The sequence below is a fragment of the Wyeomyia smithii genome, chromosome 1 (assembly GCF_029784165.1).
Source record: "Wyeomyia smithii strain HCP4-BCI-WySm-NY-G18 chromosome 1, ASM2978416v1, whole genome shotgun sequence".
Lineage (NCBI taxonomy): Eukaryota > Metazoa > Arthropoda > Insecta > Diptera > Culicidae > Wyeomyia > Wyeomyia smithii.
Genome location: NC_073694.1, coordinates 55,811,804 through 55,836,076, shown reverse-complemented (window position 1 = coordinate 55,836,076; position 24,273 = coordinate 55,811,804). Strand labels below are relative to the sequence as shown.

At 37.9% G+C, this 24,273-nt stretch overlaps 1 protein-coding gene across 1 annotated transcript; it reads left to right on the top strand.

Moving 5' to 3' along the window:
* Positions 1 to 1,275: 1,275 nt before the first annotated feature.
* On the top strand, positions 1,276 to 2,111 carry LOC129716760 (uncharacterized). Its single transcript, XM_055666600.1, has 2 exons — positions 1,276 to 1,484; positions 1,535 to 2,111. The coding sequence occupies exons 1-2, from the start codon at positions 1,276 to 1,278 to the stop codon at positions 2,109 to 2,111; spliced, it is 786 nt and encodes a 261-aa protein (XP_055522575.1).
* Positions 2,112 to 24,273: the final 22,162 nt, after the last annotated feature.

Genomic DNA, 24,273 nt, shown 5'->3' with positions numbered 1-24,273 from the left:
TAGGCCAGCTCGGATACCAATAATAGGGGTGATTACCTTCTTGAATATCTTACTTCCAACGAGATCAATATATGCAATGTAGGGAACAGCCCTACCTTTACAATAGCCGCAAGAGACGAGGTTCTCGACCTCACTCTCTGCAGCGCAAACATCACTGAGAAAGTCAAAAACTGGCATGTCTCTGACGAACCAAGCTTGTCAAATCACCGACATATCATTTTTGACATCGAAGCTAATCTTTTTGTAGGAATTTGTAGGATCAAGTTCTGCGAGGGCATTCAAATGTTGCGCGAAGCCTCACGACTCCAGATAACGATGTCAGTAGACCACACCAATGGTCTAGGGCAGTTGAAGAGTGGGGACGGTAGTCTTACCGCAACACCTAGGGAATCACTGCAAGTCCTTACGAACACGCACTCCCCTGGGTCAACTGTCATTAACGAACAGCAGACACCGGAGCAGCAGCGTCCAAGGGAGGACAAGGTGTACAGCGCCCAACGACTCGATTCTGCTCTCTCGAAGGCTGTACACGGAGGCTTTAATCAAATGCGCATTAAGGTCTTTAAGGCTTTGAGGTTAAGGTTGAACTAATGAAGTCTCCTGGACCAAATGGCATTCTACCCATCTTTTTACAAAAATCAGATGGTGTCGTAATGCTTGAATACATCTGTTCTGTGCAAGCTTCACCCTGGGTTACATCCCAGATAGCTGGCGGAAAGTCAAAGTGGTCTTTATACCGAAGGTAGGAAAAAAAACAGAACATCACCTAAACCTTCAGGCTCATAAACCTCACATCTACACTCCTGAAGTTGATGGAGAATGTATACGCAATGAGTTTCTCAAGAACTCACCACTACATAAAGATCAGCACGCTTACCAACCTGATAAATCGACGAAAACTGCTGTTCATGGGATAGTTACTTTTATCGAAAAGTCGCTGAAGTATCAAGAGACCGCATTTCTGATATTGAAGGCGCTTTCGACAATACATCCTATGCTTCAATCAATACAACACTTCTGAATAGAAGAGTTGACAACACTACAATGAGCTGGATTCAGAATATGCTCTCGAGCAGAGAAATCACAGCCCAATAGGGAGATGCTTCGATTACGGTCACAGCGACGAAAGGCTGCCCACAAGGGTGTGTTCTCTCCCCCGCCTCTGCACCAAGGTTGCAACGAGATAAAACAATATTCGAAGGCGACCAGGTTGTTCATCTTCACATTTTAAGGGAGTTTGAACTTACACCTTTTGTCACCACAGCATCAGACTCAATGGCGCTTCAGAACAATCTTGACGTTGAGGTGATCGAAACCAATCGCCACATTTGGAATAAAGATGGTCCTGCACTACCATCAGGCATCATCTGTTTCTATACAGATTATTCAAAAATAGAATCCAACACTGGCTCCGGAGTCTACGGGCCCGGTGTTAAGGAAACTATTCCAATGGGTGTATGGCACACCGTGTTTTTCAAGCAGAAGTATATGCGATACTCGTCTGCGCTAAGATATGTCTTAAACGTAACTACAGGCACGCAAAAATCGGCATATTCTCGGACAGTCAAGCTGCACTATTGGCACTGAGGTCCACCAAATGCGCGTCCAAATTAGTTTGGGAGTGCAGCTCAGCTTTACGAGAGGTATCCCGGCAGAATCAAGTTCTACTGTACTGGGTACCTGGACACTGTGGCATCGAGGGCAATGAAATCGCCGACTGCCTCACAAAGCAAGGATCAGCACAGCAATTCATTGGACCTGAGCCTTTTCCAGGCACCTTGAAATCCACCGTCAAGCGCGAACATAAACCATGGGAAACGCTAGAAATAGCTAACCGATGGAACAATACACAGGGTTGCAGACAAGCTAAACAGTTAATCTCTCCAAGCCCTGCTATAACCAAGAGGCTTCTCGATCTCAAGCGTGGTGAGCTCATTCTCTACACGGGAGTTGTTAGCGGACACTGTCCTGATCATTATCACCTAAAGAACATCGGAATTGTCGGATGTGATAACTGCCGCTTCTGCAACCTTGCAGTTGAAACGTCCGCTCACCTGCTTCGTCATTGTGAAGCCCTTGGATTTGCAAGAAACTATTTCTTCGGACGCTAACTTTTAACACCATATCAGGTACGGAATTCTAATCCCAGAAAGGTCGTTAGTCTATTTGACTATGCCTTACCAAATTGGGGCACAGAATTACTACCAACCAACCCTACTCCATCAATGAGTACGGATACCTCGTAATCTGTGTACAGCAATTAGGGCCTGCAACAAAAGATAATCAATATGATGGTCGCAGTGCCTCTTTTAGTCCCAATACCCTTCAGCCATACAAAATAGGTAAAACTGTACTGTAAAAGATTTTTTGAAATACAAAATACAGATTAAAATGAGGTTCTTAATATGTTGCGTGCCGAGTCTAAGTCGAGCATCAAACATCGATTGCTCGATGCTCGCCTCCGGTTCGGTTTGGTAAAGCACATACCGTTTTTAGTACTATTGTGCTTTCATTGCATTGTGTGTTTATACATTAATCACCGTTTGAAATCTGACATCACACGTAGCCGGTGTCATTTTCACTTTTACATAAAGTATAACAGAATAAAAACAAATTTGTAGTTCTACGTCATAAACAGGCTGTAGAACTTGGACAACAGGTTTGCGACGGCTGTGATGAACACTGGCTGCATGTTTCGTCCTGAGCAAAGGCTTTTAAAGGGTTTTTTAGTGCGCATCGTGGTTTGGTTTAGTCCAGTGGGTGTTTGTATTCCCTTAGGGATCATTCATGTAATACATAACGCGCTCAGGGTGGGGGGGTATTCAGCGAAGCGTTATTTTGCGTGTGTAAAACATGTAAAATTGCGTTACGTGGGGATGGGTGGGTATTGAAAACTGCCAAATTCCGCGTTATGTAATATTTGAATGGTTCCTTAGCTAGTAAAATGCTTTCTCATAGTTTTCACTAATTGTGCAAGACACTACACACCTTTTAAAAATTCGTGAGGTCAAAAGTCATCTTGCAAGCCATACAAATATTGGCAATTATTGGGCAAAAAATATTCATCCCTTCAAACAAAAATGCAGTGCACTGCTACGTCGACTAATGATGGCCAGTTTTCTGTTTGATATTTTTCCAGTTCAGTTGAACAATACTTGAAAATTAACTTGTTTTCATTCTTAATTTTCTGTTATCAAAGAAACAGACAGCCACGCCAAACCGAAGACTAGGTTGGTTCCTAGCCTGAAAAGCTACGGTTTTCGAAACAAAAAGGACATAACCATTTCCGTCCAACAACTCCGAAACGTTAACCTAACCACGTGCAGAAGGTGCCTTCTATTTGAACATTTGCGGTTTTTGACGCTCGATGCACCGAACCAGATAGTCAAAACATTTTCGTCTCACGGCTGAGCAGATTCGGGGCAATCTCATAAACGAACCGTTCCGTCCGAGCTTCGAGGCAGCGCAACCGCAACAGCAGCAGCACCAGCAGGAAATACGTATTATGGCATCGGCAGGATCTCACCACAGTCGGAGTAAAATGAACAACATAGATATCTCGATCTTTCGTCCCGTAACGCGTCAATAACGGGGTGCCGCATACGAGTATCAGCCCGAGCGGAAATCCACCCATCGGATAGGGTTTTCGACGTTTCAGCATCAGCTACCAAATGAGACGGCGACTGACCGCACTCGTAAAATTATTTTTGTTTTCTGTTTCCAGTATATTATTTTTTTTATTTCTCATGTCATAACGAAATGCGTTGTGAGTTCCATCCAACTGAGCCCCACACGAGTAGTTGCTGGTTGTAATGGTTTCCCCTGTTTCATCCCTCCACCCAAGCGTCCAGAGGCAGAGAAGCCGCTGTCACCTGCAATTTGGTGTAACCGCAAAAGTTGGTGCGTTGACGTGGGTCAGTCGGGGGGATACACTTGGCTGCATTAAGATATCAGGTTCCGCGGCTTGCAACTTGCAGCAGCTTCAGACCACTTCGGGGCAGGATGCGTCCGAATCGGAATCAATTTCATTTGATGTCTATTTCGTAACGTTCCGAGAGATCTGCTGTCTCGGTCCAAATGGGGAACCGATCCGTTGTTCGTCCGTTCGTTCGTTCGCTGCACTCTTGTGGTCATATTTTATCATCGTTTATTGCAGAGCGGAAAACATGTCGTGCAGTTGTTGTTATTGCTGTTGTTATTGTTGCGTGTTGCGCTCGCTAAATTAGCAGAAATAAAGTTGTCGTTTAGTGCCTGGCGTGAGGCTCTCTCCTCTGCTCTGGTCTGGGGTAGGTTCCGATGCGGCGGAAGGACACGTAACAGAACACAGAAACGACATGCAAATTTTGCGCCAAACAGTGTGCGCCGTTTTTTTTTGTTGCCGAAAGGGGTGGCGGGTTTGAAGGATGAACGCAGTTCTAAATGTACCAGTTTTAATTTTTATAACCTTCTGCCGAGGTTTTTACTGCGCGGGAAACATCTGTGGTAGTAAAATGAAGCGATAAACGAGTCAAACTGGTAAATTGAACTTCGAATGAGATTGTTTTAGGTTTTGCGCAAGTCTTGTGCGTTTCAATCCGCAAATTATAGGAGGGGAGAGGAGGGGGTCAGATGATCGGAATGACAGCGGTGCGTTTTGCCTTGCGAAATTCTGTGCGCTTACTGAATAAACGGTAAATTGTGCATTTTATGGTACCTTGTAGTTGAAAAGTAAAAAACCCAAAACATGCCTTGAAATACAAACATACATAACTGAAGGTTGGTGAATATCTCTCGTACTTTTCCGTACAAGAGCTCCAACTGTTTTTTACTTTCATAAGTAACTCAGTAAAACAAATATATATTATACATATGCTACATTTCTGAAGGACGATGATGCAATTGATCCAACCATATTGACCAGGTATCCCACATTTTCTTGTGGTAAAAGATTAGTTGGGGTTACTAGAAAATGAACTGTCCAATTTAAAATTGAAACACTCAGTTTGACGCCCGTTTTCTATGACTAATGAAAATACCCTTGATTAATTGGTTCCTCACCCTAACTCAAATATTCTCAAAGTCGTATTTAAATAAATCTCTCATCCAGTGTGTGAGTAGTGTGTAATTAAGTTTGTGGAATGTCGATTTAAGGACAAAAAAAACACCTCGAAATAGTGGTAAGGGGCCATCCACTTACCACGTGGACAGATTTTTGACGATTTTTACATATTGTATTACATAAGATTTGAATGTAAACGGGGCGGGACGTAATGTAAATAACACGTGCAATGATACATGTAATATGTAACGTGTAACATGTAATGTGTAACATATAATGTGTAACATGTAGCGTGTAACATGTTCCATGCAACGATTTGCCAAGCCTGCAACCAAATTTATTATTCACAGCACCCAACATGCTTGTCCTTACCTCACAGGTCGAAGCGAAGAAAATAACTTGCTTCGGGTCATCGTCATCAAGCAGTTGACGGTAAATTTTAATTCGTCAATTGAAGCAAAATCTGCTCGAACCTGCTTTCTTCGTTGCTGCCTTGAAGTCTCAGTTCTAGCAGTTCAATCTGAACCGACGATACGAATACGCCGAAAATAAAACGACGAAACTAAAGGTACCGAAGGAAAGACGATTGTTTTGTGATCATTGAGAGGGAAAGCGAAACAAAACGAAGTTGATATCAAGTCGGGTTGAAGCATGCGAATTATTACTTGCACTTGCAAAATATCATATAGTAGTTATCCAAAATAGCCATTTATTTTTCCCAATTTTCTACTGGCCGAATAGACTTCGGTAAAATTCACAAGTGAACAGACATTATCCTTGCTTTTGCGACCTCGCACCCCCTGCAAAAATTATCGATAATTTATCGATAATATTGATTAGAGATTGTAAACTATCGATGTTATCGTTAACGATTTTGGTCGATATTTCCCTTCACTAGTGTTGACATTCGGACACATAACCAGTGAAATAACATTCGAAGCCCTATTTTACCGCCGCACTGACAGTGTAGGAGTGGATGTCGCAGTGTGGATTGCAATATCGAGATTTTTTTTTGTTTTTTCATTGAATTTCATGCATTCTTAATTCGTTTGCTTAGGCGTCGTGCACAAATAACGTAATACATGAAAGAGGTAGAGGGTGTCTGAGCTTGCCTTACTTGTTACTTATGGCTCTTACATATGGGTCATTCCATACGAAATGTACATGCCACTTGGACACGACCATCACAGATTTTGTTCAAAGTTGGGGGAATTATTCATCTTCTGTCTCTTTGGAAAAATCCCAAATTTGGTGTCGATTGGAATACCCCCGCTTTGTGGGACCCCCCTCTTCATTGCAAAGTCGCGCAATTTTTGTCAAAAATCTCTTTTTTCTTTTTCATACAATTCATAGACGTAAGATGTCCGAAAAATACTGATAGATGATTTTTGAAGAGAATGAACCAAGGAATCCAGAAAAAATATAAGCTTTGACCGGAAGTGTTGCGAGGTAAATTATTTTTGTATTTGAAAACTAAATTTACATTTTTCGACAAATGTAGCCATTTTTATTTTAAATTTGATTATTCCATCGTGTTTCTTGGAAAATTTCACATAAGAAACAACTGTCATCCCGAGGTAATATGAGCCAATCTCGAGATATAACATTTTTACGAAAAAAGTTGTAAATTTCGTAATTATTTTATTTTATAATTTAAAGACGTAAGACACCCGAAAAATAGTGATAGGTGAATTTTAAGAAAAAATAAACCAAGGAATAGATAGATAGAAAGATTATTTTTGTATTTTAAAATAAAATTTGCATTTTGCGGCCAATGCAGCTAATTTTATTTTAAATTTGATGATTTCATCGTGTTTCTCAGAAAATTTTACGTAAGAAGCACTTACCACTCCGTGGTGAGCCAATCTTGAGATATAACATTTTTTACGAAAAATTAATTACGAAATTCAGAACTATTTTCGTAAAAATGCTATATCTCGAGATTGGCTCATATTACCACGGGGTGATAAGTTTTTTTTACGTAAAGTTTTCCAAAATATACGATGAAACCATCAAATTTGAAATAAAATTTGCTGAATTTGCCGAATGCAAATTTAGTTTTAAAAATACAAAAATAATCTATCTGGCAACACTTCTGGTCAAAAATAATATTTTTCCTGGATTCCTTGGTTTATTTTCTTAAAAATTCACCTATCACTATTTTTCGGGTGTCTTACGTCTATAAATTGTGAAAAAAATTAATTACGAAGTTTACAACTTTTTTCGTAAAAATGTTCTCGAGATTGGCTCATATTACCTCGAGATTATAGTTGTTTCTTATGTGAAATTTTCCAAGGAACACGATGAAATTATCATATTCAAAATAAAAATGGCTGCATTTGCCGAAAAATGTAAATTTAGTATTCAAATACAAAAATAATGCTTCTGGCAACACTTCTGCTCAAAACTTATATTTTTTTCTGGATTCCTTGGTTTATTTTCTTCAAAAATCATCTATCAGTACTTTTCGGACATCTTACGTCTATGAATTGTATGAAAAAGAAAAAAGAGATTTTGAACAAAAAATGCGTGACTTTGCAATAAAGAGGGGGGTCCCACAGAGCGGGGGGTATTCCAATCGACACGAAATTTGGGATTTTTCCAAAGAGACAGTAGATGAATAATTCTCCCAGTTTTGAGTAAAATCTGTGATGGTCGTGTCCAAGTTTGTGCTCTTTCGTGGTCACTTCGTATGGAATGACCCATATGTTAATTTCTTTTTGTGGTAATGCGTTAATAATTTGTTTTAATTCATGTTATCAGCCGCACGAGGCAGCACAAGAACCACTACTGACATGTCGTTCATCTAGTTTATTTCAGCACAACCTAACGAACATATGATCTTACATTATATGTACGTAAGCATATATGTATTGTAACATTAGTTTAATTGCATCATAGTTATACCGCTTATCAGTCAATCCTGATCGAAAACACACCCGACTAATAAAACATCCCTTCCGTGGTCTTTGTAGAGTGTTGAAATTAGTTCGTGAAGTAAAAAAAAAAAGATTCTTAATGAAATCCACAATAGTTGGTACTCGAAAGATACTTTAACTAGTAAACAACACCATATTGGCTTAAAATAGTATAAAAGCTAAGAAGAGCAAAACGTGACAAACATTTTCTCTTATCAACGAAAATATTCGGAAATATTTACCTTGAATGTTCAAAACGTTTATAATTTTGTGAGTAATCATATTTACCTCACTTTACCAAAAAGCCCAAGCCGTGGTGTGACCTTTGCTGTACGTGAGAGTCGTCTCCATTCCATTCGGTCCATGGCTGCAGATCGCCATCTCTGCAGTCGGCGTAGGGTCCGGAGGTCGTCTTCCACCTGATCGATCCACCTTGCCGCTGTGTACCTCTCCGCCTCGTCCCTGGCGGATTGGTCTCAAGAACCATCTTCACCGAGCTGTCGTGCGACATCCTTACGACGTGCCCAGCTCACCATAACCTGCCAATCTTAGCGATGTGGATGATAGATGGCTCCCCAAGCAGCTCCTAAAATTCGTGGTTCATTTGCCTTCTCCATGTTCCGTTCTCTATCTGCAGCACCTTCCTCTCGAAGATCGCAAGAGCGCAGAGGACTACCGGTCCGATCAGCGTCTTGTAGATGGTTACCTTGTTGCGGCGACGAATTCTACTCGATCGGAGCGTCCTCCGGAGACCCTAGTATGCATGATTTTCTGCCATATTGCGCAGATGAAATTCTCTGCTAGTATTGTTGTCGGCAGTTACCTGTGAGGTAAACGAACTCATCGACTACCACGATTTCATCACCGCCAACTTGAACTCGTGGTGAGAGGTTAGCACTGTCCTCTCGTGAACCCCTTCCTTACATGTACTTCGTCTTTGATGCATTGATGACCAGTCCAATCCGTTGGGCTTCGGCCTTTAGTACGATGTAAGTATCCGCCATCTTCACAAAGATCCGAGCCACAATGTCGATATCGTCGGCGAAACCAAACAGTTGAACTGATTTTCGGAATATCGTGCCACTCGTGTGATTCCCCGCTCTTCTAATGACACCTTCCAGGGCAATGTTAAACAGTAGGCAAGAGAGACCATCACCTTGTCTTAAACCTCTTCGGGTTTCAAAGGGATTCGAGAGAGCACCCGATACTCGAACTACACACATAACTCAATCCATCGTCGCTCTGACCAACCGCGTTAGTTTGTCCGGAAAGCCGTAGTCGTGCATAATTGGCCATAGCTAGTCTCTATCAATTGTGTCGTATGCCGATTCTAAATCGATGAATAAGTGGTGTGTGGGCACGTTGTATTCGCGGAATTTCTGCTTAACCTGCCAGACCGCGAATATCTGATCCGTGGTGGCGCGGGCACCCATGAATCCCGCCTGGTAGTGCCCACGAACTGCTTCACAAAAGGTGATAGTCGAGAGCAGAGTATATGGGAGAGTACCTTGTAGGCAGCGTTCAGCAGAGTGATTGTTGGTAATTGCAGCACTCCAGTTTGTCACCCTTTTTGTAGATGGGACTCACAATACCCTCCATCCACTCCTCCGGTACTCGTTCTTTCTCCAAGGCAATTATTTTGCCAGGAGGGAAACAAATCGGTAGTGTGGTGATGAAAGTGGGCAACATTACATTATTCTAATCTTCATATGCCAAAGTGGCAGCAGCTAAACTTTCGTGCGGACTCACTATCGTCTGATTTTACTCGAATGTAGGTAGCTCTCACGCTTGGTTCACAGCATGACAAGCAGTAGCGAGCTCCTTGAAAAGATAATGAAGAGTGTCCACAACACGATCATTATGATTGTCATCGAAGCTATGAAATCGTAAGTAGGACGAGATGAGTACCCCGTCGCCCCGTTATTGGTAAGGAACCCAACCACCAAGGACAATAGTTTGAGGTTAGTGAACTTTGCCGCGGCCAAGGGAAAGGCACCCTGTAGTACTCATTTCGCACGTCAGAACACTCGGGAGCATAACCAGATGCCAGCTTCCAGATCGACCACATGCTGATCAACGGCCGACACTTTTTGAACGTCATCATGAGATCGGGCTAAGCTTCTATTCAGATTTCTATCTTGTGGCAGGCAAAAGATTTGCGTCCGGTTTTCCCGACGTATTTAAATCGAGCTAGGCGAGGAAGATACTTCTGAACATTCACAAACTACCAGTGGACGACTCGCTGCAGAGTACACCCGATGGACGATTGATGGACGGATCGATGAACCAGTTGTAGTGAACCTGAACGAACAGAGGAAGCACATCCACGACGCGGTCGGTAAAACAGCATAAGAGGTGATGGGCATGACAGTGGGAACCACGCGTTATGAGTGGTTCGACGTTTGAATGCCTAAAAACGACGGAAGAAAAGAATAGGGCTCACGCTAAAACATTAATAGCAGCTAATTATGTGATGTGTGTCAGATGTGGGAAAAATATTGGAAACCCGGAGCTGCCGAAAAAGATTTCACTACCGTGGAAAATGCCTCCGACGTACAATTGCGTCACTGATCAGGTTTGGTGTTCTTAGTGCTCCACAGTGGAACGCAACAAGGTTAGTAATATGAGAGCCCTTAAGCCCCCCTTTCGCAGACGTGTAATTCCAGCCAGCCACCAGCAGCCGTCCCAGACCTGCATGAGAGATTGCTGCCAACATCTGGTCGAGTTCGTGTGAAATCCGTACACAAGGTCATTAGAAATTGGATTGGTATAATCGAAAATATTGCTGGGAAACCCATAATACCCGACTTCTAGATAGTGTATACAACGACTGGTTAAATGATGCTAATTTTGGCTGCCACTCATTGAGATATATTAATTGAAAAATAAGTATAATTTTGACTCAAAATTAATTTTCTGAGCAAACAATTCGATATACGATATTGAAGTCTTGAGAAAAGTTGAGTATCTTGATGAAATCAACAACTTTGTAGAATATGTCAACTCGATTAAATGCTATTCAAAGTCAAGAAACTCATTAATTTGATTTTAAGGGGGCGTTGACAAAAATTTAACTATATCTCAATGGTCTTGCAATTTTAACACTCAGTGTCTTCGAGAAAAATTCATAAATTTTATAGTTCTACAACTTTGCCGAAGACCTAATTTGATATTTGGTAACTAGATGTTGTTGCTTTTATTTTGCCTGAATACCCCCTTAAAACATTTTCAACGAATATCTTAAAATATTTGAAATCGCTGAGCTCAAAATGTTTTGAATTTATCTTTTGAAATTGATCTCTCGAAAAGGCCTGTACAATGATATACACTATAACTAGCATCGAACACATTATGTTTCATTAGGGTGGTTCATTTATTCGGCATAGGGTGGTTCAGAATATTGTGAAAAAAATGAGTATAAAATGAAAACAAAAGTACTTCGGTTCGTTTGATTAGTGTGAGGTCTTCGACAAAGTTGTTGATAATAATTCTGTCTTTCCAAAAAAAATTACACTTGAAAAATTGTTTATTCAAAAAAAAAGTTAGAAGAAAAATTAAAGATTAATTATTCAAAAGATTTCATTTTTTAAAAATCTGATTTCTTAAATAGAACCTACAAAAGATTATCAAAACAATGAAACTAGTCCGATCATTTAGAAATCAAGAAAAAAAGTTATATTAAAAAAAAATTTTTTTTTCAATTATTTTTTTAAAAGGCATATTTTTCTTTTGGAAAGACAAAAAAGTATCTAAAACTTTGCCGAAAACACTATGCCAATGGCATCAAAACAAACCGTTTCGTCTGTAGGCATATTTTTAATTTCCAATAGAGCACTCTATGAGGAATTAAGAATATCGTTACAGTCAAAACGGTTTATTTGATTGGCATAGTGTATTTGGCAAAGTTGTGAGTAATAACTTTGTCCTTCCAAAAAAATGTACCCTGTGAAAATTTGTTTTAAAAATTATAACTTTTTTTTTCTGATTTCTCTATGACCGGTTTCGTTTTTTAGGTAATCTTTCGTAGTTTTAAAAAAAATCAGTTTTTTTAAAAGGACTGTTTTGGATAATTAATTTTTAACTTTCTTTTTAATTTTTTTTGAATTAATAATTTGTTTTTAGAGTGTGTATATTTTTTTTTGAAAGACAAAACTCTTATCTTCAACTTTGCCGAAGACGAAACACCGCTCAAACAAACCGTGTTGGCTCTAGAAATATTTGTAATCATCAATACCTATCCGAAATAGCATTTTTCAATAGCTTTTCAAAAATGAGTTGTGTTTCAAAAAATTAAACCAATAGCACAAAATGGCATCTTTTTCCTATAAAAACGTCTATGCAAAGTTTCAGCCAATTTAGTTCACGTTCCGATGATGTAAACATGATGTATGATCGAACTGTCAAAACGACGCAAACCCAGAAACAACGTGTCAATTGTGTTGCGTATCTGATTGAGATCCCTATACTCTCAATATCGCTGAATAACATCGATACAGTCTATTGTCCGATTATATAAGCCAGAGCCACTGCGTGCTCGATCAAGTGTTGGCAAAGGTAAATAAAACGAATAAATTGTCTGGTACAATATTCGAAAGAACAAGTACAAGTGTCCTAGAGAGTAAATTTTTCAAACGAAATAAAAAAAACATATTCCATCAGTTTCCACCGTTTCATGTACATACCTCCCTTGTGTGATTTCCCAAATGACATGAAAGCATTCATCATTTTCCGCAAGACACAATCTTGTTTTGGTTGAGATAATTTTTTTGCACAGAGTAGCTAATTGAAACATATTGTAAATTTGTTTTGTGATATCTTTTGGCCATTTTGCATGGTATTTTTTCGAATTCAACATTGCCACCCTACCGACAATGATACAACAAATAATATATTTTCAGGAATTTTTCTAGTGGTATTCAGTGAAATATGATTTTTCTCATTTTATACTCGTTTTTACACAATATTATGAACCACCCTATGTAAAATAAATGAACCACCCTAATGAAACATAAAGTATTCGATGCTAGTTATAGTGTATATCATTATACAGGCTATTTTGAGGGACTAGTGACCAATTTTATTGAAAAAATTCTTAATGTTCTAAACTCCACCTTCCACAATTGAAAAAACGACTAAGTCCCAGAGAGTCGATTTTTTAAAAAAAAAAAAATTTTCTGATGACACCAGTTTTCGGAGTTTCATGCGTTTTTAAGTCATTTGGCATCAAAATTTTTTTTTTCGAAAACCGAAATTTCACGTACCCCCACCTTGGGTGATTTTTCGGTTTTCAAAAAGGCCAAACTTCAATCGCTTTGCGCCACCCCATTTGAGCGTCCGATTGAGCTAAAATTTTGCACAGGGTGTTTTTTCGAGCAGGTGAACGTTTTGTATGTGGTTTCTTTCTGAAATTTTCTGGTCACTTTTTTCTCATACGATGATTGGCACCCTAACCTATATGCTAAAACGTTGAAAAAGACTTTTGTCCGTTTTTTTTTTCAATTTGGTTCCACTGTGCACCACAGTCGTTTCCCTTTTGTCAGCGACTTGTCCTGAATCTGCGTGTGATGGAGAAAGGGTCTTCCGACATCCTAGCCAAGGCAAGTACGATTCTGTTCCTTCACCGCTTGTCCTATTCAAACCGCCGCACAGTGCGTTGAATGTAGGGTAAGACGGGACAAAAATCAAAACTACACGATTTCGTCGATAAAACATGTTGATGTAACAAGGAAAGTTGTTCGTTACCTTCAGAGCTACTTAATGCATATTGGTCTTATGTGATTCACTAAATCACAAAACTGTCCCAAAAGCCAACGCACTCATCGTATACCAGAAACCGGGTATCTCTTTGTAAAAGTTGTACATTGTAACGGAAACTGCGGTTTCTATGTTTTACTTACTTCTACATAATTGTAAAAGTGACTTAAGCGCAATTATAACAAAAAAAAGTTATTTTAGGTATTCTTTTAGATATTTTTCTATGTACTACTTTTGTTATTTTTTATATATTTAATTACCATAGTTATAAACAATTCTAAAATTTTTCATGATGCATATAATATTATCAAGTCAAATTTTAGGTCATCTTCAGACGAATTGGAATAGCTGTTCGAAACGGTAGCAGCAAATACTAGTTCTTCTGGGGAGTTATTTTCAACGAGCTCTGCAACTCGGAGATCTTCAATTTTGGTGAGCACCTTTTAAAAAAGTTTCTGAGGATGCCCACGAGAAGAAATATGGTTTTATTCATAATAATTATTCTTCTTGTTATTCACGGAATCGAGGAAGAGCAAGCGGTGACTTTCCATGAAATACTTTTTTATTCTATTACATTTTTCCCATTTCGAGTTCAATTTCGAATAATATACAGCAGAAAACTTGTGCATTATTTTTATTAACATGCTCAACTGTGTTTTCTGGTAGAGACGATGTCAAATATTAAAATACACATGATGTTCTTTCGCTTGCATTGCAGTTAAACCACTTCTAAAAAATCTGCCGGTTCACGAGCGATTGGCATTGACATACGAAAAATAAAAAAGTTCGCAGAGTTGCAGGAAGTTGCAGCTAATTTTTATATATTTTGTAGAGGACACTTCAAGCAAACTTTTGATATATGTTTCAGAGAGGAACTCGGTGGAACTTTTTTTAAAACGCTAACGAAAGTTTGAGTTCGCGTTTTTTCCAGGATTAATACCTTCACCAACTCATCATACCGACTAATCATACACGCAATCGAAACCAAGTCTCTCTACCAATGAAATATATTGCACTAACCTGGATTGTTATTTTCCATTTCATTTTATTGGAATACACGAAGTAATTAAGTTTTACCAACGTTTAGAAAACGCGCTACAATTTAGCACGAAATGTGAAACTAATGATTGCTCTGGACGCTGACGCTTGCTATGCTTGTATTAGTATTTGTGATGCTTCCCAAATCTCACCAATACTTGTTCACAACCTGGGAGATATCTGTGAACACTTCTGGGTACTTGGTGCATCCAAATAAAAAAAAAAAAGAAAAACGATTTTTGTCTATGGCTCAACGCACTGTGCGCCGTTTCAATCGAACGAGTTAAACCTATTGTTAATGCACGAGAGCTAGGCATCTTCTACCAAAACGTATGTTGACTCCGGACAAAAATCGATACTTTCTTTTTTGGTGCTTCAGACTTTGAGGACGATGTCATCGTTCTCATGGAAACAGGGCTGAACGAAAACATTGAATCTCCTCCCGGTTTTTTGGGAGCACATTTACCGTTTTTCGAACGGATCGCAGTACAGTAAACAGTCGGAAATCGCGTGGTGATGGAGTATTGCTAGCCCTTTCCTCCAGATGCTGTTGTTGCATCGATCTTGCCCTGAGAAGCAGCACCCTCGAGCAACTGTGAGTGAAAATCAAACGAGAAAGTTCGTTTGGTTGCATTAGAGTGTTATTGTTTCAGGTGGCGAAGCTAACCGGCGAAATGATCTTGATCTTGGTCTTATTGCTATTCAGAAACATGCAAACTCGGTTGGCTCCGTCTTATTACACTTGAAACCAGAAAATGTTTTCCTTCTATTTTTTGATTAAAACTATTGAGAACTGCACTGGGTACCATCGGAAAGGAGTGGACTTATCGTTGATATTAGCAGATCACCTTCGACCGCAGCTGAAAGTGCTCTGTATGATGCATTCTGTCTCCATGGTTCGGTGCAGACGAATAAAGTTTAGAATTCTCGCTCTAGAACTCTTGACCAAGTACTTGTGACCGAACCAGCATTTCAAAACCGTTCTGTGATGGAGACCGACGAACCTATGGTGCAAAAAGGTCATCGTGCTCTGAATGTGACCCTTGAAACAGCATCAGAACGTCTTGTATTCGATTTTCGGCAGGTTAGTTAGGTTAGAAGTTTTTGAACTCACAACGGAATATGACAGATATTGTCAACATGTTCAACGCAGAGATACAAACAGTAATCGAAGCTCACTTCCCACTTCAACGATTACTGAAGAAACCTTCTTGGGTGATCGACATCTCCGTGAGCTCAGGCATGAAAGACGAGCTGTTCAATGAAATTAGAGTTTAGACTCGCTAAAAAAAGGTACAAACTCTACAAACGATTCCTGTATTCTCGTTACATTGAGCGAACTTTATGAGGTTTACGCCAAAAATCTCTTGTTAAACTGGTTGACCTTTATATGGAGCAAGGATTATTTCCTGCACGATAGAATAATCCAATGCTCACACCGATTCATGGAAAAGGAGACAAATAACACAAAACCAACAGTTCCAAAGTTTTTGAGAAAGTAGTTTATCTGACTCGTGTAGGATCTTTCTTATGCCAACATGGATTTTACCCCAAAAGATCCATCTTAACCAATTTGTCGCAGTTGTCCTCATTGTGTACTAGCTCAATGGATATTGAATTGCAAGTGAATACTGTGTACACGGACTTTAAGGTAGAAAGCTGAACCAACTGCTGGTGAGATGGTTTCGATGTTACGTGATAAGCAGAGCGGTCGGGTAGTCATATGCTGAGCCATTCACAACTTTTTTTGGAGTGCCGCAGTGAAGTAATCTGAGCCCACTTTTGTTCGTACTCTTGATCAACGATGTTGCTTCTATACTACCGCGAGGCTACTTTTTGAACGATGTAAACATCATGATAACTGGTTGCCTGTAGCATAAAGTCGAAATCTTCTCACTCTGTGGGTTGATGTATGTAATGTTTTTACTTCCAGTAGAAGGCTACAACCAATCAGCTTCCTATACAGCTTGTCTGGTTAAGCTTTTCAGTGCGTAAGTCAAGTTAGAGATCGTATATGAGCTTATAAGTACCAAAGTGGAGGCAATATACCGGTATAACGATTCTACTACGATGCTCTACGAACTGAAACGCAGCAGTGTGTAACCTGTATAGCGAAAAAAATTGCATTATATACAACCTAAATTTTCCGTCGCATAAAATTGTTTAGCAAATATTTCATTTATATTATTTTTTTCAATGACAAGTACGCGTATCATTTACTTACTTAGTACAGTTGGACGCGGCATTTTTTTTTATTATATTTTACAAGGCTGTGTTTAGCCTCAAACCCCCAACGTTCCGATCTCTGCTTATATTCTCTATCCTCAGAGTCATTTTACGATGCTGCTTGTCAACGAATTTTATCTAGTACTGTTGAACGCCCTGAATCGTATGAACCTGTAAATTGTATATGGGTCATTCCATACGAAGTGTGCATGCCACTTGGACACGAGCATCACAGATTTTGTTCAAAGTTGGGGGAATTGTTCATCTACTGAGCAGAATTATTTCAAATCGCCTGGAAATACGCGAAAATTTAATCGACCATTTTTGATTTGAATGAAACTTTGCACACGTATTTGGCTTAACAAACTGTGCATTTTTCACAGGTGGAGCGATTTTTTACACCCATGAGTTACATTCTAAAAGGGCGTATGCCTTTTGGCATAGGTTTTATTCGAAGCATTGTAGCCCAGAAACCGTTGGTTTTATAGAAAAACTGTCTGAGAATGAGTTGTAGGGAATTAAAAATGCACCATAAAAAAAATATACACTGTACAAAAAAATTTTTTTTTGACAAAAAAAAATTAAAAATAAACATTGAATTTCAATTAAAAAAAACGAGTTGAATTTTATTTTATTTTTTTTTTAAAGAAACTTGACGTTAACACGCAACTTTAAAAAAAAAGTCCAGGATGGAGAAATGAAAAAAAAAAAAAATTAATGGTAGATTAATTTTTTTATGAAAATTCTAATTCAAACATTTTTCAAAATATTTGTATTCTGATGATTTCAAAAAATTCAGAGAGTCATTTTGAATCAAAAAGCTCTTGGTAGTCAACATTTTAAAGGCATCGGTTTTCGAGTTATTTCTAATTTAAACTCGAAAAATTATAATTATTTAGGAAAATACACGTTTTTCTTAATTTGTCCATGGTTCTCCAGCAAAAACCATACGTTCATTGGAATGCTTGATCAAAAATATACAATTTATTCTTTAACAACAAACGATTCTCAAGAAAAGAGTTAAATGTTCTAAGTGATATAAATATATATAAGAATCAAATATTTATTTTTGAGTTTAATTACAGTGATAGGCATAAATAAAAGCCCACCTTGAGTATTAAGAAACATTTCTCGGTTTCTGGACTTTTTTATAAGAATCTGCAGCCGTCATTCCATACGATTGTTCGTTATTTATCACTTTCTCAGGTAATTAACAAGTTTTGTCATTTTTGTTGATTTTGTTTACTCACTTGCATGACTTCTTGAATGTGTGCAAAATTGTGTTGACAAAGATAAAAGCCCACCCCCAAAAAGTTTTTTTGAAATCATTGAAACCTTTGAGTAACTTGTCCTTTCACATGTTATGACAGCTGGGGCTGTGTGATGTTATTTACAATCACTTAGTTGTTCAGTTGACGCGATATAAACAAAGTGTTGTTCACATTGGTATATAAAATTCGATTTTTGTTGTTTACACAAAGAGTTTTAATCAAAATTCAAATGGGTGTGAAAAAATCAGCATGCAAGTCCAAAACCTAGTTGTTCAAGATCATTTGAAGCAGATTTCGCAGCGGAAGATTGCAGAGAAGTTCGGAATGAGCCGGGGAGCAGTCCGTGGAAGTGTGCAGAAGCATAATACCTATGATTCGCTTACTGACAGATCCGTAAGAGGCCGTCGTCGGAAGACCGATAGCCGGACGGATCAGCGAATCATCAGGGAAGTGGAAAAATCTCCCAAAATATCGGTCAAAGTGATTCAGAAAAACTTATCGTTGGTGGTTTCGACTAGAACAGTACGCCGCAGATTAGCTGAGCATGGTCTCAAGAGCCTGTAGCCTGCAAATAACGTTCCTGCAATCCTTCATCATCATTTCGACACACTCTTTCACGCCGCTTCTTGTTGATAAGCTCAAATTTCGATTCATCAGTCCAAAGTACTTTTTTCCAAAAGTCTTCGGGCTTGTTTACATGTTTCCGGGCAAATTCCAACCGTTTCAGTTTATTTTTCTTGCTGCTGAATGAACGTTTTTTTGTGAATCTGCCCTTGAGTCCATGCTCAGCTAATCTGCGGCGTATTGTTCTAGTCGAAACCACCAACGATAAGTTTTTCTGAATCACTTTGACCGATATTTTGGGAGATTTTTCCACTTCCCTGAAGATTCGTTGATCCGTCCGGCTATCGGTCTTCCGACGACGGTCTCTTCCGAATCTGTCAGCAAGCGAATCATAAGTATTATGCTTCTGCACACTTCCACGGACTGCTCCCCGGCTTATTCCGAACTTCCCTGCAATCTTCCGCTGCGAAATCTGCTTCAAATGATCTTGAACAACTAGATTTCGGACTTGCATGCTGATTTTTTCCCACCCATTTGAATTTTGATGAAAACTCTTTGTGTAAGCAACAAAAATTGGATTTTATATGCCAATGTAAACAACATTTTGTTTGTATCGCGTCAACTGAACAACTAAGTGATTGTAAATAACATCGCACAGCCCCAGCTGTCATAACATGTGAAAACGACAAGTTACTCAAAGGTTTCAATGATTTCAAAAAAACTTTTTGGGGGTGGGCTTTTATTTTTGTCAACACAATTTTGCACACATTCAAGAAGTCATGCAAGTGAGTAAACAAAATCCAACAAAAATGACAAAACTTGTTAATTACCTAAGAAAGTGATAAAAAACGAACAGTCGTATGGAATGACGGCTGCAGGTTCTTATATAAAAGTCCAGAAACCGAAAAATGTTTCTAAATACTCAAGGTGGGCTTTTATTTATGCCTATCACTGTATCTTAGGAACATATTCTTTTATGACATAGATACTTTACAGAACTAGTTTCACCTTATATTTTATATACGTCATAAGTAAATGATTCGTCATCTTTTGAAAACAGCTCTGTTTGTATCTTATTTTCTGAAATCGGAACAAAAGAGTAATACTTTTGTGTGGCAGCTATTATTATAGATTTTTTGAAAATATTGCTCCATTCTGTTACTCCTTGTTCATATTCTTCATATGATACCCAACTAAATGACATTTGTGATGAATTTTTATTACTTTTCTTATTAGACCAATCATACAATTCTTTTGCGCTTGTAATGGGATGTTCATGTTCTTTAGCTAAACTTGCATTTCCTGCCATTCGTTTTAATATGCCACCAATTGCATCGCATGGGCCTTTACCAAGAGAAGTCGCAAAAAATACCACTCTGCATCGACGTTATATTTTGTTTTGAACTTGCAAAGACTTGCAAAGTTTTTTCTATTTTTATATTGTGAGGCAGCTCCATCAGACATTAATCTATATACGAATATCAGACATTAATCTATATACGTATTTATATACGAAAACAGATATTATAGGTAACCCAGTAGTTATTGGTTGCGTACTTAACAAACAGTTATTATTAGTAAACAAGTAGATAGTGTTGCACGACAAACATATTTTTTTATAAAACATTCGGCAAGGGGGAACGTGTAGGTAGGCTAAGGTTTAGCGCTTGAGTTATTTATCCAATCGTTTTGTATTGTAAATTTTTGATCAAGCATTCCAATGAACGTATGGTTTTTGCTGGAGAACCATGGACAAATTAAGAAAAACGTGTATTTTCCGAAATATTAATAATTTTTCGAGCTTAAATTTAAAATAACTCGAAAACCGATGAGCTTTTTGATTCAAAATAACTCTCTCCATCTTTTAAAATCATCAGAATGCAAATATTTTGAAAAGTGTTTAAATTAGAATTTTTATAAAAAAAGTAATCTACCATAAAAAAATTATTTTTCATTTCTCCATCCTGGACTTTTTTTTAAAAGTTGCGTGTTAACGCCAAGTTTCTTTAAAAAAAATTAAAAAAAATTCAACTCTTCTTTTTTAAATTGAAATTCAATGTTTATTTTTAATTTATTTTTTTGTACAGTGTATATTTTTTTTATGGTGCATTTTTAATTCCCTACAACTCATTCTCAGACAGTTTTTCTATACAACCAACGGTTTCTGGGCTACAATGCTTCGAATAAAACCTATGCCAAAAGGCATACGCCCTTTTAGAATGTAACTCATGGGTGTAAAAAATCGCTCCTCCTGTGAAAAATGCTCAGTTTGCTAAGCCAAATACGTGTGCAAAGTTTCATTCAAATCAAAAATGGTCGATATTCGACCATAGGTCATTTCGCGCGATCTTGCTCTACTGTCTGTTTGGAAAAATCCCAATTTTGGTGTCGATTGGAATACCCCCCGCTCTCCAGGACCCCCCTGTTTATTGCAAAGTCGTGAAATTTTTGTCAAAAATCTCTTTTTTCTTTTTCTTACAATTCATAGACGTAAGATGTCAAAAAAATACTGATAGATGATTTTTGAAGAAAATCAACCAAGGAATCCAGAAAAGGAGGACTGGCAACAAGGCCAACTGAGTGTTGTGCGCGTTCTACCTCAACGTAAAATTTTAGTGATAAAGGCAGTTTCCCGCGGAATAAAAATGAAGTAATTGATGAAATCGCGAAGTTCGGGTTCCTCTGATATCTAGAAAAGTGGAGAAGAGCATTAACGGACCGTTCTGGGAAGGATAAGTATCACTATATTTTCGAAGTATTTTGTTTTTGAGGAGCACTTGAATCAGCCACAAAACTCAACGACCAGGAAGTAAAATTTGATACGCTCGCAGCGCCACTGCCGTTCGGTGGCAGGTAAACTAATTAGCTGCCATGGAAAACGTGGGTAGATTCGAATCTGTACACTAATAGCGAAGAATTTCTTTAAGAAGACGTTGGTAAGATCGTTCTGAACTATAACTGTATTATCAAGTAATATTAAATACGTGCCACTAATGTAAATTAGTCTGGAAGTGTGAATACAATGTTATGTCCAATAGATATAACAACGTATTCATGCGGGGCTTAGTGTTTATGAAGACGATCTCGGAATGTACGTGTATTACCAGGCTTTCTTGAAATGGGTCTTTGGATGAACACTAGAGCTGTCACCTTTCATCTCCAGGGCTAAAAATATTTGCATCTCTGTATTATGTAATATATTAAAAAATCAATAAAAAAATAAATTGGCTTTAAATAGAAATAGATTGGTTCTTTCCATAAAAGCACTGCCGGCCAGTGGGAGATGAATTGTAAAAACACACACACACACACACAAATTAACCAAGGAATCCAGAGAAAATATTATTTTCGACCGGAAGTGTTGCCAGATAAATTATTTTTTGTATTTGAAAACTAAATTTACATTTTTCGGCAAATGCAGCCATTTTGATTTTAATTTTGATATTTTTGCCGTGTTTCATTATCATTCCGAGGTAATATGAGCCAATCTCGAGATATAGCATTTTTACGAAAATAGTTCTGAATTTCGTAATTAATTTTTTGTAAAAATGTTATATCTCAAGATTGGTTCATATTACCACGGAGTGGTAAGTGATTCTTACGTAAAATTTTCTGAGAAACACGATGGAACCATCAAATTTAAACTAAAATTAGCTGCATTGGCCGAAAAATGCAAATTTAATTTTAAAATACTAAAATAAACTATCTGGCAACACTACCGGTCGAAAACAATATTTTTTCTGGATTCCTTGGTTTATTTTCTTAAAAATTCACCTATCACTATTTTTCGGGTGTCTTACATCAATAAATTATAAAACAAATTAATTACGAAATTTACAACTATTTTCGTAAAAATGCTATATCTCGAGATTGGCTCATATTACCTCGGGATGATAGTTGTTTCTTACGTGAAATTTTTCAAGGAACACGACAAAATTATCAAATTTAAAATAAAAATGGCTGCATTTGCCGAAAAATGTAAATTTAGTTTTCAAATACAAAAATAATTTATCTGGTAACACTTGCGGTCAAAAGTTATATTTATCTATCAGTTTTTTTGGACATCTTACGTCTATGAATTGTTAGAAAAAGAGAAAAGAGATTTTGAACAAAAAACGCGTGACTTTGCAATAAAGAGGGGGGTCCTACAGAGCGGGGGGTAATCCAATCGACACCAAAATTGGGATTTTTCCAAAGTGACAGAAGGTGAATGATTCCCCCAACTTTGAGCAAAATCTGTGATGGTCGTGTCCAAGTGACATGGACACTTCGTATGGAATGACCCATATAATGTCACTTATTGCCTTCAATGTTGACCCAAATCTATTTATAGATTCTGGTGCAATATGTAACTCAATATTGCCTCACATACGAAGGAATAATAACATGCGATCTGCATTGACCTTCTTTTCAACTGTTGAGCGATTCAAGCAATTGCAATCAATTAACATTAAAAAATCTCAAGGCTCAAAAAATCATCAAGGCGTGTTGCCCATGTTTTTGTTCAACCCAACTGTATGTGCCATATAATTTTTTAAATATTTTCATTCAGTCAAAAGTGCGTTCTTGTTTAATACCCAATTCTGTAAACCTCTCCGGGACTAGATTTTAAAAACCAGAGTTGCTGAAAGGAACATTTTAACTTAGATTTAATTTAACATAAAAATGGTATCATTCTTTACTATACAACATATGTCACGAAATAGTAAATTGTATAAAATTTATTATGCAATCCTCTTACAACTGCTATAGGAGTTTCCAAGTAATATCAATGTCAACGTGGATCACATAAATTAAAAATCCTACAATTTTGCACTGCAATTAAGCTTAGCATTGTAGACAACTCTACTGCGATGAAACCTGATTTTTTGTGTGCATTTATACAAGGAACAATATGCAGCCATATATCACGGGCTATACGACCCATATATGATGAAAAATAACTTGAAATAGTTATAACATGAACTTTGTACAATTTCAATTAAAACTGGATGTTTGTACGATTTTGTATTGCCATTTAGATACGATTTCTGGTTATCTGGGTTTTCTGGCACTATACTACGAATCTGCCTCCTTATAAGCACCTTAGGGATTGAGACGTTGGACAGAAAGAGATCCAATCACAAGTCATCTTTGTTGCGACCCACGAAACAAACTCGCCAGCTATTCTAACTGAAGCTTGTACTGTCCCTCTATAATTATGGGTCAGTCAACGTGTTGTATGAATGGTCCAAAATGGATATAAAATCGGAAAAGTTATCAACTATGAATGTTTTACTATCTATCTTTGTGTTCTGATGTGTACTTTCGATTTAAAATTAGTTTCACTGATTAGTTTCAGTGATGCGTGTAAATCAGTTGGGAAGAAAAATATCACTTACATAGCAAAAGACACAATTATGGGTCACTTTTGGCATTCAAAATCTTTTAGTCTATTTAATCGTCAAAATACATAACGCAAGTT